The sequence below is a fragment of the Opisthocomus hoazin genome, chromosome 8, assembly GCF_030867145.1.
Source record: "Opisthocomus hoazin isolate bOpiHoa1 chromosome 8, bOpiHoa1.hap1, whole genome shotgun sequence".
In the NCBI taxonomy this organism is placed as follows: domain Eukaryota; kingdom Metazoa; phylum Chordata; class Aves; order Opisthocomiformes; family Opisthocomidae; genus Opisthocomus; species Opisthocomus hoazin.
This window is the reverse complement of record NC_134421.1, coordinates 3295401-3309739: the sequence shown is the minus strand read 5'-3', so window position 1 is coordinate 3309739 and position 14339 is coordinate 3295401. Positions and strand designations below refer to the sequence as shown.

The 14339-nt window shown below is 48.4% G+C and overlaps 1 protein-coding gene across 5 annotated transcripts in view; it reads left to right on the top strand.

Moving 5' to 3' along the window:
- IQSEC3 (IQ motif and Sec7 domain ArfGEF 3) overlaps positions 1-14339 on the top strand; it is a 109372-nt gene that overhangs the window by 60126 nt on the left and 34907 nt on the right. For 3 of the 5 annotated variants that reach the window (XM_075429427.1, XM_075429430.1, XM_075429428.1), the window contains exons 3-4: positions 5052-5340; positions 11645-12738. In XM_075429427.1, coding sequence (XP_075285542.1) covers positions 5052-5340; positions 11645-12738 — 1383 coding nt within the window. The remainder of the gene's footprint in view (positions 1-5051; positions 5341-11644; positions 12739-14339) is intronic. The other 2 variants (XM_075429431.1, XM_075429432.1) reach the window with 1 other exon arrangement.

Here is a 14339-nt window from a genome sequence, read left to right as displayed (position 1 = left end):
CCTTGAAATATTTGGGGAGAAGGCGCTGTGTGTTATTTCTCAAGTCACCAGATACGGGAATGTGTAAGCCGGACAGTCAAGATCCAACAGATAACCATGGTTCAGCTCCACAGCTGGCGGTTAGAGGCATAGATCCTTGCCAAGCTGGAAGCGTCTGCTTCCAGCAGCAAGGAGGTGGTGAGGAGCATGCAAGAAAGTGCACCATCCTGATGCTGTAGGAACTGAAAGGCAACCAAATCTCTCCCAGGACAGAGTATGATACAACACCTCTGTACGGATATGGGGAGCTGATACTCCTAGGAATGGGCGGATGGGCTTCTCTGGTTTGAGAATTTAGTATCACTGATTTGGGCTTTAGGTTTCCAAAATACCTAGGAGGAACAGAACAGCTGAATTTGTAGTCTTCCTTTTTTCTCTGATTGCAAGTGATTTATATTAATATTACAACTTTCAATCAAACAGAATTCAAAGACATTACAAACCTTCCCTACCTGATTGCATGACTAGCAGTAAATTGCTTCATTTATCATGCAAGAGTAGGTGTAAAAACTGTGAAAGATGGTGGTATATGAGACTTCAGGACAGCAAGTAAAGAACACTGATTACAGTTGAAACTGCGGGCGTGATGCTGGGATGTGGAACTAAATTAACCTAGTTGGAGTTTGGCCAGGACGTTGGGATTCACACCTTAGACTCTTCATGGGACTTCTAATTATTACAAGTGGTTAGAAAAATTTGCTTATCCAAGAAACAGAACGTGCAATTTTCCATTCCTTCATCCCACAGCCAGGGACATTGATTGTTCACTGGCCAAGGGAAAGCAAGTGGATCCCTGTAATTCACTGAGTAACATTATTTTCCTGGTGACCTTCGATGCTGCAGCGTGTAACCTTGCCCTGCTTACTTTTCTTACTTTGGGGTTTTTTGTCACTATGATTACAATAGCTCCTGCAAATCAACAGTGTCACTCAGGACAGAGGGAAAAAATCAGGACCATGAAGGTTTTACCCTGTATTTCACTGCAGCATCAGTTTTGATCTTTAGCAGTGTGTTTTGTCTCTCCTATGGAGGTTTCACCCATGGCTGCTGCTGGACAATAGAGAATAGGGCTCCCCACGACACTTCCTCCGAAACAGGGTCGAGATGGGAGTAAGCCTGGGAGCAATACGGGGTGGTCAGTGGAACCACGGGGCTGCAATGCGAGCATTCAGGCTGCGAAGCAAACTCTGCTTTACCCCTTTTTTCCTTTGTTTAGAAGTCACTGAAGTTTACCAGCTGAAGCTGACATTTCCTAGGCTTGGTCTCTTGCTCAAAGGTGAAGTAGGCTTGGTTTTGTTTTTTTTTTGAGATTTTTTTTCCCACGAAGTAAAAGTGGTTCAGCCTTTTTTTTTTTTCCCACAAAAGAACATGTAGAAACTAGTCCCAATTCAGCAAGAGTATTTGCTATTCCTTTTGAACAGCACAACAGCCAAAGCAGCAGGAGGTTAAAAAGTTTACATTTAGCATAAAAACATCTAGCTGAAAAATGCCTTTGAGTGCTGCAGTGGAATCTGATTTTGATTTGACCGAGTTTTGACCCTCAGAAAATTCCACGCATAAGCACAACACATTCTGCATGAGTGTATTCGCTGGGTTGAGAGCATGCAAGGAGGAGGAAGGCAAGGTTGTACATGTCTGTGTGGTTAGCTTACATCCTTATCCTGGCACAGTGTCTTTAGGGACTTCGGTTCTGCACCGTGAGCAGGAGCGCTGAGCTTGGTGGTGCTTCTCCCACAACTGTGGCTGAATGTGTGCGCTTACTGCTTGCAGCCTGAGGGCACTCCTGTATCTCTCGAGGAATACCCTAAATGCCTAGTGAGGTTAAAGGGAGCTGCTGAGCATTTTGGCTTGGTCCAGTGCCCTCTGCCTTATTGCCCAGGGTAGGAACCAGGTCCAGTCAGGGTACCTAGGTCAGACACAGCCCGGTCATCAATGGGTAGGTCCATAGTGATGAGGCAGCAGGTCCAAGGTCAAGCTGGGGAGTCGGTCTGCAGGTCAGAGTCCAGATCAAGTGGGTCCATGGCCATGGAAAGGGAAAGGCTGTGGCAGAGCTAGAGACCAGCACTCTTAGTGTTGCTGGGGCGGGGACTGATGGCTCCAGCTGGGCTGAAAAGGGGGAACTGTGCGGGGAATATTTGTGGGGGCCCCAGGTGAGGCTGGTCAGGCCATTAAGGTCTATTAGTACATGAAGGGCCCTGACAAGGCTTTCCAGGGAGCCTGGGGAATCTTCACATCTGGAGGTATTCAAGAGTTGACTGGAGAAGGCCCAGATCAACCTTATCTGTCTTTGAAAATGGTCCTGCTTTGAGCAAGGAGTTGGAGTAAACACCTCCAGCCTTCCCTCCCAGCCTAGGTTAATCTGTGATTCTACAAAGCCTGATGGTTTTCATTCTGTGTTAGCAGTGCCTGCAGGATATCCTGTCACTGTGACTGGTACTCAGTCTCTGAACTGCGTGCGACAGAAAACAAAACAGGTAGCACACACTAGAAGTGATGTACAGCCTTACAGAGCAACAGGCCCGAGTGCTGCCATCTCTTATGTACACACTTCACGTTCTACCACCAGCAGTCAGTGGAGGTCCTCAGAAAAATAGTTAAGCATGTGTGCAAGTGCAAGAGGACCATCACGTCAGGGAATATTTGCTGGCATTTAGAGTCCATTCATGCTCCAAGGGAAGTCAACTAGCTCTCTAGTCTACTGCCTCAGGCCTGGATCTGCCCTAAAGAAAGTCTGCACAGCACACTGAACACTGTGGCCTTGACTCAGCAGAGCAATTTGGGGTATGTGGCTTGCTGAATCAGAGCTGATGTGTTGAGCTGACATCGCTTTGTAGGGCGCAGTCTGGTTCCCACTGAAATACTTGTGAGGCTTTTGGCACGCACTTCAGTGAAAACATGATCAAATCTATGTTTGCGTGGCCATCCCTTGAGCTGAAGAGAGAAATTACTGCTCTGCTGGTTAAAATGAGAATGGATAGAACAGAGGCTGCCAATAAAAATGTTTCAGTCAGAGCTGCAAGAGGGGAGTCTTTTATTAATGTTTCCTGCAATGTGGATGGACAAAGAAGGAGTTAAAAATGGATACATACTTTACATGTACATCTTTAGGTGCAGGAAAAAAGAGTGTTCAATTATATAGTATCAGGAATAGACCAAGGGAAGATTTTACAAGGTGTGCAACCTAAAAGGACAGTTTTGTGCCTCATTTTAATGCTGGTATTTCCTGACTGATGAGTATGCAGATACGTCATTTTAATATGCTGTGGCAAAGTTGGTTATATAGCATTTATGTAAGAGACTAGTTCTTCTGTGAATTTATTTACCAGTCTAGCTGGTGACTACATGCATGTGTATAAAAGAAGAAACTTTCTGCCTTTAAATCCTTCGTCTTTCGTAGTTCTGAAGTTGTGGTACTGTCTTTGGCTCGTCAGATTTGGAGCCCTTTTAGATCTGTGGGAATATTTCTAAATGTGATTGTTAAATCTGCTGAACAGAAGAGCTGCCATTGGAGAGAATAAACTTCCTTTTAAAGTACTAGTAAGTATGCAAAAGTGCTTGAAGGCTTAGGAGGCAAAGTCTATTTACAGTTGGAAGACTTGGTCTCTTAAGTGCTTACAGCACTTTTGAAAATGAGACTTAAATGCTTCTGAGTAATTTGGGCACTACAGAAAATCATATCTAATTTCCCTGATTTCGCTCTGACATCAACACCAATCATAAAATGGTTTGTTATCTAGATGACAGGAGAAGTGGTCGTATGTGGAGCAAATCCAAGAGAAAGAAGTATGATTCAGAAGTGAATTAAATAATTTAATGGTGTTTAAATATGGGTGGCAGTACACATCCTTGGTTGCAATGGAATTAAATGCATTGGTTCTGCAGTAATTATTTCCAGACTAGATGTTGCTCTCAGTTAAATACTCATCCTCTGGAAACCAGTGGAGCTGTATCTGATGTACACGGTGCAGTAGAACCCAGAGTCCGTGCAGATGGGCCTTTACACTCCTGGAAATCATAAATTATTCCTCTGTAGCCACTGGAAGGAGACAAATGTAACAATGAATAAACACTCATGGCTCGAACAGTCCCCCAGAATACCAAAATCCTGTTTGAAATTGGATGATTTTTGAAAATAGTCAGCAAGAGAGGTGAACAACAGACTTCCTCAGCAATTCAATGGATCAGACAGATGCTAATCCCATCCTGTCTGGACCAGCACGCCATCTCTCCTTAGAGTGCACGGTTGTCAGGCCCTGGGTTCACACAATTACTGCTGTGGCTGACAGAAGAAAGGCGTGTTTTCCTTTCTGCACAAGATCTCAGTGGCACAGCAATATGTGGGTCAGAAAAGGCTTCTTTCGTGGAAGCTCTGCAGTCTGCTGTGGCTGTGTTGCAGATGTCCTTGGAAGAGTCAGGATCTCAGGGCTGGCTGGCTCTGTTGCGTCTTTGTATTCTCAGGTCTCCGGGAGTTCCTCTGGAAACTCTGCAACATTCAGCTGCCCCTGCACCATTTCCCGAATGCCCTTAGAAACTCCAAGGGAAAACTGGATCCTTGGGATCCAGGCTCCATGCCAGATGGGACTCTGGGATGCAGAGGGAGATGCTGAGCGATAGGCAGCAAGGGCACAGGGATGACTGCCAGCTGCTAGCTGCTCCAGGGAGCGGGAGAGGTGTCCGCAGGCTGTGACACCCTCCTTGGCTCCTCACCTCCAGCGGCAGCACCTCGAGCAGAGGCAGCCGGGCAGCTCCAGGAGTCACAGGACGGGTTCATACAGTGTGTGCAGCACAGGTGCCTGCTCTCAGGGAGGGAGGGATCAGAGCTTTGGCTGCATCAACCCAAAGTCCTGATCCATCACTGAGAGAGAACCCTCACAGCCCAGGCTCTCTAAACATTTAAAGTGCAGCTCAGTGAATGAGTACAGAAAACAACAATAAACATAATCACAAAATATATATATAAAAAAAAAAAAAAAAACAAATAAAAAAAGCGAAACGTTGCGTTTTGTTCACAGTGACGATCCCAGCGGTTCCACAAGCAAGAAAGCCGGGTGTGAAACGGAGGATCCGAAGGAGGCCGGCAGACAGAGTGGCCAGGAAGGCAGGTCCGACACCCTGACGCTAAAAGCCCAGCCTGCGGAGCTCCAAGAAGAGCAGGCAGCGGGGTGTTCCCCGCTGGTGCAGAAGGCGAGCCTCCACCACACGGGCTCCCCAGTGCGAGTGCAGCGCAGCAAAGGGACGGCCTCGTGTTCCCATGCAGCTGCCTCCGATTATGAGCTCTCCCTTGACCTAAAGAATAAACAGGTACAGAGGCTTCCTCCTCAGGCTGTGGGAGAAGGGGACGGGGTGGGTGGGACTGCGTTCGCACTGCGGTGGGACGTCTTTCAGCAAGTACTTTAGCCTTTTGTTCCCCTTGAGCTTTTGCCCTGATGAGCAGGCCTGGCCCTTTGGTTACGTGGGGCTGATGGAGGAAGTAGCTTCCCCACCTCTGACTGCAACACCCTTTGACCCAAACCTGCTAGGCTCTACTCCTCCTTGTCTGGGTTCTGTGGTCCAAAATGGACCCAGATGCTCAGGTGTGGTTGTAGGCTTAGAGACGGGTTGCGGGCAGCCAAGAGCTGCGGCGTCCAGAGATACTGCCTTGCTCACAGGCATACAGTGCCTGTAGGGCTCCCAACAGCTCACTGTCCCAAAAGACCTCCCTCATGGGAGAGGTCTCCAAGAGCCATCTCACCTTCTTGGATCACACTGGGCAAGTCCCCAGTGCACTTCCACATTAGCCTCTTCAAAGCATAAGCCTTCAGGGGAAGTGGGGTTTATTCAATGAGTGTCCTGCAAAGCGTCTACCACGATGTTTCTGTATTGCTACCATCACTGCTTTCGATCCAGCGATGGATGCTGAAGAGACAGGCAGGTTTACCAGGCCAAGAGAAAAGGATTCAGTTCTTGTAGTTGCAAGCCTTGCCTCCCGTGCCCAAGGCTGCAGCCTATCTCCAGAGCACAAGTCTCCCCGTCTCCAGCTGCATCTCCCGGTGGGCTCCCAGCAGGGGATAGCGGGACAGGGGCTAACAGCAGCTTGCCTCCTCACTCAAAGGCAGTGAGGTGGAACATGCCCCTCCCACCCTGCGTCTCTGCAGATTAGAGCCCAGGAGAGCTGTTGTGCAAAACAAAACCTGAAGAGTCATTTCTGACTTTTTCCTTGGATGGCAGCTCAACCAGAAGCTGTTTGATACGCAGACCCTGCAGTATGTGAGAGGAGGAGGACAAGCAAGCGTTAGTGACAGTGTCCATATTACGTTCAATGAGAGAATTCAGTGGGGGCTGTGCTATCGCAGATGAAGGGTCTCAGCTAATGAGGTTCCCACAGAAGAGGTTCCCTCAAGGCATCACTGCTGTCCCTAAACATACATGTCAGATCAATGGCCCAATAAATGCCTGAGCAGAAAAGAGACCTTGGCTCTTTAGCTCTGACTTTCTCAAAATACTGCGTACTCAACTCAGACAGAGTTCTTGCTTCACACCAGGGAAAGAAAAAAGAGAAACTAATTAACTGGCTTCACAAACCAATGTGACATATCCTCAGGGTGGGCCATGTCTTGGCTGCTATATATGGGCTTAGCCTCCTCGATGTCCTAGAGCTGCTCTGGTTTGTCCTGGGGAGCATGTGTCCTGTGTTATTTTAGCTTTAAGGTCATGTTGTCCTATCATTGTTCTTGCAGCAGAGGCCAGACCTGCCCTGGATGCATATGAGACAGAGAGACATGTTAGCTGCTCGTTCATTAAATTCTGGTGCCTCGAAGTACTGACCTTGCAGGGACCTAGCCTATCTCGTAGGTGAAACCACTTTTCTCACGGCAAAGGGGGCTTACACAATGTGTGCTCCTCCACCCTGATGGATGTTCTCAATGGACTGCCTCCAGGTCTGGAAGGGGAGATTTCCAGGGGATGAAGAGTATCAATCCTTCCAGTCTTGCACTCTAGTATGTGTTTTCATAGGTATCCCTATCAACTTACCTGTCAGGTAGTTCTCTTGAATGAGAATAAGCGTGATAGGACCATCACAGTACTGTCCCAGTAGTTCCCTAGTCATAGCACAAATTGTAATACATTAATAGAACGTACAGTAAGAAAAACAGATGGAAGGAGAGATTTTTAGTCTCTCAGTGCAGCTGTAGTCACATTTAGCTTTTGGGAGACGACTGAGTGCTGGTGAGGAAGGAGGGTAGAGTACAGCCTTCTCTGCAGGGATCGGAGGTGCAGGTCATCTGCCAGCCATTGCCCCATGGCATCGTTCTAGAAGGCTGGTGGGTGGGATCATGGCTCTCCTTGCTCCCTGTGAAACAGAGCATGCTGACAGTGCGCAGAGCAGAAGTACACTATGCTGGGATATGGGAAAGGAAACTCTGCTGCTGAAGGTCCCCTACACTTAGGCTCTATTGTAAATTTGGGAAAATGGAGGGAAGGGATAACAGGAGAGAGGAGCATGCTTTCAGTCATACATACTCTTCTGATGTGCTGAAGGATGGCAGGTGTCCCATGTATGAAAGAGAATGTCCTATTAACGCATGGCCCTTAAAGCAATGTCCTTCCATCATGAAGGGTTGGTGGGAGGGGGGGGAGCTAAGAATGGGTGGTAGAGAACATGTATGCTCTATGTCCTTTTTTAACTTTTTACAATGCATGCATTGACTCGAGTGACTCAGATTCTGTCACTGAGCCTGATTCTCTTCTTGCTAACGTGGTGGCATGTCGCCATGCTCAGTGGCAACCTGGGTGGAAAACCGGTGCTTACTGAGAATAAGATCAGGCCCATTCTCTCCTGGCAGATGTATGAATTTATGCCTACGGGCAACAAAGCCATGAGATGTGCTCCTCAAATGTTTGGCCATATCCAGGCCTGGGACTTTGGCTTGCCTTAGGCTGACCTTGTTAAAGCTCTCTTCATGTGCAGTCCCTCATGGCAATGCGTATTTCCCAGCCGTTTCTAATTCAGCCACAAGGCCTGAATTGCTCAGACTGAGTCTTCATATTGAGACCCAGAAATGTATTAAGCTAATCATTCTTTGAAATCCCCCTGACCCCCTTCCTGCTTTTCCCTTCCTTTGGTGCCGGCTGTTGGATCATTCCCCAGAGAAAAGTAGCTTTAAGCAGGCAATTACTTGTGATTCACAGGGTTTATTAGGAGTGAGAGAGGGCCAATCATGTCTGGCCTTCCTTGGCTCTCAGATGGGAAGGGAAGGTTCATCCAGTAAGCCAGGCATACATCTCCATTACCTGTGACTGCTGTGGTACTAATGGATGCCCTTTCTTCCTCTTGAGAGGAAAAAACCGGGCCAACAGCTGTGTGAAATCCTTAATTCCTCTGGAGTGTCAGTTAGCTCAACCTGATGGCAAATGTGAATGTTTCAGACATCAGTAAACAGTAAATGACTGGGCTACACCAAGGAGAGACAGAGACCCACTCTTACCAAGCAAGGGTGGGGAGGACACTTCTCTGTGGGGCTGCTGCTTCTGGCTTTGTCAGTCTTCTCAAGCATCCTTTGGACCAGTCCCCGGCCCTTGTTACCCCAGCCACAAGACACTGTAGGACCCCCCTGCTTTGGACAGGGCGGGATGGCAGCGGACCACGTGCAGAACCTATCCTTGCACACCTGGTTTAAACTGGAGAGCAGACGAGACTAGGAGTCCTCTCACTTTACATCTTGTTCTGCTCCTTAATGCCTTAGGCCTTTGGGAGGACTGAGATAATGGACTGCAAAAAGATGGTGATGTTTTATCAAGGTACTGATAGCTTGTACCATTCCGTTAGACTTTTAGAAGGATCTCTCTTCTTAGTAGTTATTAAAGTCTGTCTTTTCGGGAACTGTCCTTGCATGAGATAAACTGGCCTTTTGCTTCAGATCAGCAATGACATCTTATCTTGGCCTCTAATAACATCAGAGCATATGAATTCCATGTTTTCAGAATGGCTGTCACCTCCTTGGAAACCTCAGATAATTATAAGGCTCTTGCTTCTGCCTTATTTTGCATTTTACTATTATTCTGTCCCTCGGATAGCTCTGTCTGTCCCTCCCATTTGTTCCTCTTTCCCTCCCAACACAATTAGCTCTACATTTTGATTAACCAGTCCATTATATTAAGTACTTGCGGTCAGTTGTCAGTAATAACTGTCCAGGTTGGGCCTGTGCAGGTTATTGGTTTAATTTGCATTTATCTGCATGAGCCTTCCCCCTGAAGGGAAGGGCCGTGGGGTAGCTCGGTCTCTTTCCAGGGAGGCCAGCTTTGAAGAGGTGTGGCAGGAGTGCTGGTTTTGTGGTGGGACTTAAGATGGTCGTTTTGGAAAGAAGGACAAAGAAATCCAGCAAAACCCTTCTGCTTGCTACCCAGAAGTTCTTCTTGTCCCTGTATTCCTCTTTCCTGCCACATCAAGCTCTGGGGATTAACAGAGGCCTTTTTTATCCAAAAAGCCTACTGGCGGGTCTTGTGGTAAATGAACCTGAATCCTTGATCATTGTGTGGGTAGTTTTTATCACCAGTTCTGCAGACCCTTTGTGGGAGGGCAGCAAGGGGAGTATTAGGGCAGTGCTTTTTCTAAATGAGGGGTAAACAGAACTCTGAGCCATCTGCCATTGCAACTGCAGTGGCCAACCCCATTGCTAAGCAAATTGCTAGGGTGGGGCTTTGATGCTTGCTTTGGACAGATACGAATTCAAGGGCAATGCAAACAGAAAACACAACCCTACCTTATGTCTGAGCACAAGGCGAGGGGTCCCTGCTTCACTTCCAGCAAGGGAAATAAGAAAGGATGCGCCCCCCACCCGGCTCCCTTCCATAAGTGGCAGCCTCCCGTCCAGGACAGCAGGATCCCTAGAGCTGTGGGGTGCTGGGGTGCCAGTGGGCAAAGCTACTCCAGCAGCCAGGATACCGGCACAGGGACAGAGTGGCTGGGGTCGTGTTGTTCCTCTCTTCTGTCATCTCCCAAGGTCATAGCATCTTCCCCTACTTCCAGAGGACTCAGTGTTGGAAAGATGCAAGCGGTGATTTACACTTCTCACAGCTGTCATTCCAGGCCTTCACTTGTACCCAGGTCACTCACTGATGGCTTTATTTGCAACTTACATAGTGTTAAAAAAAAGGAAAAGAAGGAAGCAGATGAAATGCCGTGACTGCGAGCTGATGCTCGTTCCTCGCTTTGACTGCAAAAACAGTTTGCACTTAAACTCAGATCCTTTGTGAACTCCGTCCTTCATTCTGTAAGCACTGGGCCAGCAAGGCAAGTGGTCTCTGTCTAGGGAAAAGGATGCAGCCAGTAAAACTCACCCTTTGGATCTGCTAATGAGCTCATACTTATCGCATGAATGATGTAGTGAATCCTCTGCTAATTCAGGACTGATTTTACCAGCACTCCCAGTCGTGCACTTGACCTTTTTTTGGCTTTTCCACGAGTACACACGCACGTACAAACGCTACAGTCTGCACCTGCGCTCTGCTCTGTGAAGCGCCGACACATAGAGTTTAGCTCATAGTTCCACCACAACTTCAGTGGAGGTGATTCAAGTTCATCCTTCTGTTTTCTTTGATTCCATCATCCACCATCATCTTCACACTGTCCCCCTTATCCTCTGTCAGTCACTCACTGTAACCAATTGTCTAACATTCTCCTGTAGCATGTCAGTGAAGGCCCAGCTGCAGAGGAAGAGCGAGGGGATTACTGGGAAGTATAGATACTGGGCTATGGAAGAGAAATTACCATAAATACTTGCTTTGCCGAAGCCTGTTGAGATGCCACTTAGCTGCGTGTGTATGTATTTACGTGTGTGTTTGTTGTTACCAGTTTAGTAAGGAGGAAATCTTCCTTCTACTTGTTCTTAATAACTTGTCTCAACATTTAAAATGAGATTTTTTTAACTTTCAGAACTGAGAGTTTTTCTTTTCTTGGATAGTTTTCATTTCACTGCTGGCTGACACCTGAAAAACTCAGACATCAGAAAGGAAGACACTCTGGGATTCAGAGTGCTTTTCAAAAGACACTGAATAAACCCAGCCTCCACTGACTTCTATGGAAGCTGATGTTTCTCGCTAGCTCCTGTGATCAAGCCAACATTTTCTGCATTTAAAAATTAACTTTTCCTTCCTTTCTCTGTATGGTTTCTCCTTTCCCTGAGAGTATTTCCTAAGGTGACTAAGGAGGGGAGCAGCATTAGTATAGGGGATGATGCTTGACCATTACCAGAGGACTGCTGAGCAGCAAGACACGTTGCCGGAACACTGTATTTGCAGTGTTGAGCTTGCCCTAAAGGCCATCAGAAGTTGGTCTGCAAGGGAAGGGCACCTCCAGGCTCCAGCTTGTATGGCTGACGCTCTAGGAAGAGGCATGACCATGTTGCAGCTGTGAGGAAGCTCATAGTGCTGATGCTTTAGCCAGCCATGCCCAAAGGGAGGCCTTCTGTTGAAATCAGGGGCAAGGCAATGAAGGAAAAAACTAATTCACTTTTAGAAGTTCCTCTGACAGCCATTACAGACATCATCAGTGTAGGATCTGGGGCAGCAGAAAGCGATCAGAACTCAATTAGAAAAAAATAACCTCTCCTGTGTGTATGTCTTTCAGATCGAAATGTTAGAGCACAAATATGGAGGTCACCTGGTATCTCGCAGGGCAGCCTGCACCATCCAGACTGCTTTCCGGCAGTACCAGCTCAGCAAGAACTTTGAGAAGATCCGCAACTCACTGCTGGAGAGCCGCATGCCACGCCGCATCTCTCTGAGGAAAGTCCGGGTCCAGAACTCAGAGAGCTTCTCCGCTGAGAAAGCCCTGGTGGAGGGGTACAACTTTGTGGGCATCCCATTGGTGAGGTCCCCATCTTTGCCAGCCACGATCAGTGGGGCACTGACCGAGCTGGAGGACTCCTTCACGGAACAAGTTCAGTCCCTGGCCAAGTCTATTGATGATGCCCTCAGCACCTGGAGCCTGAAGACCATGTGCTCACTGCAAGATGGGGGCTCATACCAGATAAGGGAGACCTTCAGTGCCAGCTCAATGCAGCCAAACCAAGACTTAGAAGCTGAGCTGCAGGACAAGGAGAAGGAGGAAGGGCTCCTGCCAGATACTCTGCCCAAGAGCAGCAGCACTCTCATGATGGCTTTTCGAGATGTCACAGTCCAGATCGACAACAAGAACATCTCTGTCTCATCGTCTACCTCGGTGTCCATGGCAAACTGCCTCAGCAGCAATGCCCAGGCTGGGCTCTCTCAAGCTACCAAGGCTGAAGAAAGCCCCGGAGAAGGGGAGGGGGAAGCCAGTGAACCACCAGCTGCCCCAGAGAGCTTACCTGAGTCCGGAGCTCTACGGAACAGCCACACTTTCACCGAGGTGAATGTCAGTACTAACGGCACGGGAGACAGCAGTGCTGAGCCTGGGCAGATGGCAGTGCAGAAGCTCCAGTTTGATGCTAGCAATGAGACGGGGCAAAGCAAAGGCTCTGAGTCTGAGAATGCAGACAACTCAGAGCAGCTGAGCAGCAGCAGCACCTCCACTTCAGCCAAGTCAGCCTCCGAGGTGTCCTCGAAAGAGGCACTACAGGCCATGATCCTCAGCCTCCCAAGGTACCACTGCGAGAACCCAGCGAGCTGCAAGTCCCCCACACTTTCCACAGACACCATGAGGAAGCGCCTCTACCGCATTGGGCTGAATCTCTTTAATATGTAAGTGACTCTTTCTCATTCGTGTTTCCCAGCCTATTCCATGCCTCACAGGAACAGGTGGTGGCAGGCTCTTGGTCTAGATCCATCTCCAGGGAAGTTCTTTTGCATTCAAGGGCATGACCATCTGGGTATGCAATGCAGACCACAGGTTGGCTGCCCAGAAGCTTTTTCACTGAAGTCCTCCCAGTGCTGTCCTGATCTGCTGCCCAGCAGAGGAACAAGCCCAGTGCCCCATGAGTAGCGCCCGTGCTCTCCTGAATTCTGAACCTCTCCTGAATTCTGAACCTCTCCTGAATTCTGAACCTTCAGTCCCAGTTGGTGCCCATTTGGCATCCACCAGCAGAGCCTGGGGTCCAGGCTCCTGTTCCACTCTGTTGCAAAGGAGCAAGCGTAGCTGGGGATGTAAACCCAGCCCTGGTTACTTAACATAGCGCATTTTCAAGTAAAGAGCGAGAGTCAGAGGTAGAGCTGAGCTTGGCTGCCCAGTGTGAGTTCTCTGGCTGTCATTTTCCTTCTGGTATTTGGGTAGATTTTCACCTGACGGACCAGGTTAAGTTGTCTCAGTCTCTCTCACATGTGAGTCTGATATCCTATGAAAAGGCTGTAGGTGTGGAAGCAAAAGCAGAGCAGCCCAGAGATTACCATCAGAAGAGGTTAACTCGAGGGGTCACACGTAGTCTATTTTGCGTTGGCAGAAAGCAGCTGAGCTCCTGTAAGAAGCTTTGGATTTGCCCGTTGCCTGCTGATGAGACTTTTCTCATCAGAGCAAGCTATGAGAAATACTGGGTTTTCCTCCACCATCACACTCTCATCTTATGCTGTCTTGGTCTCCATTTGAGTCCCCTGATGATGGTGCTGGGGATTTAGTGCAGCCATACTAGAAGCGTGTTTTGCCACACATTAGCATGGGCCTTTTGGTCAGAGTGAGAACTACAGATTACACAGTCCTAGGCAGAAGTTTTGCACAGACAAGCAGGCAGTGCACAAGGTTTATGTATGTGTAGTGTGGAGACTGTGGACTCCAGGAGGCAGGAACGGTGAAGAGTGGTTTTCAGGGCTGGATTCAGAGCACATCCAGAACTGAAGTGATGTTAGAGCAAACAGATCTGGGACTCTTACAGAACCGAGGAGGACATTTTACTAGCTCTGAGATCAGGCTGTGAACAGGTGGGTCCACGTGTATAGATCAGTCAGGCTCTGGGTGCACACAGATCTGCCTGATGAGCACAGGCAAGCTGGAAGGAGAGGAGGTAGGCACCAAACACAGGTGGGGGTTGATTATGATAGAGATAGTTCTGGGTCCACACAGGTGTTGTGGTGTTTGTGTTGGGACAGGTGTACTTCTGGAGGGGGATGTGGGGCTTGCATCTCTGCTGCTAAGTGTTGCAGTATTCTCAGCCGTGCTTGGCAGGAGCCCCTCCACCCAATGTGTTTTCCTTTGGTTCCTGCACAGTTGACATGAGTACTGATGTCAAGATAAAGCAGGAGTGAAAATGCTTTTTCCCAGCCTCTCCTTCTTCCCCGTTCTGCCTGGCACACATTCATGTGATGGATCAGCAGTGCCAGGTCTGTTTTGGGGAAGCAGCTCTGCCATCCTCCTT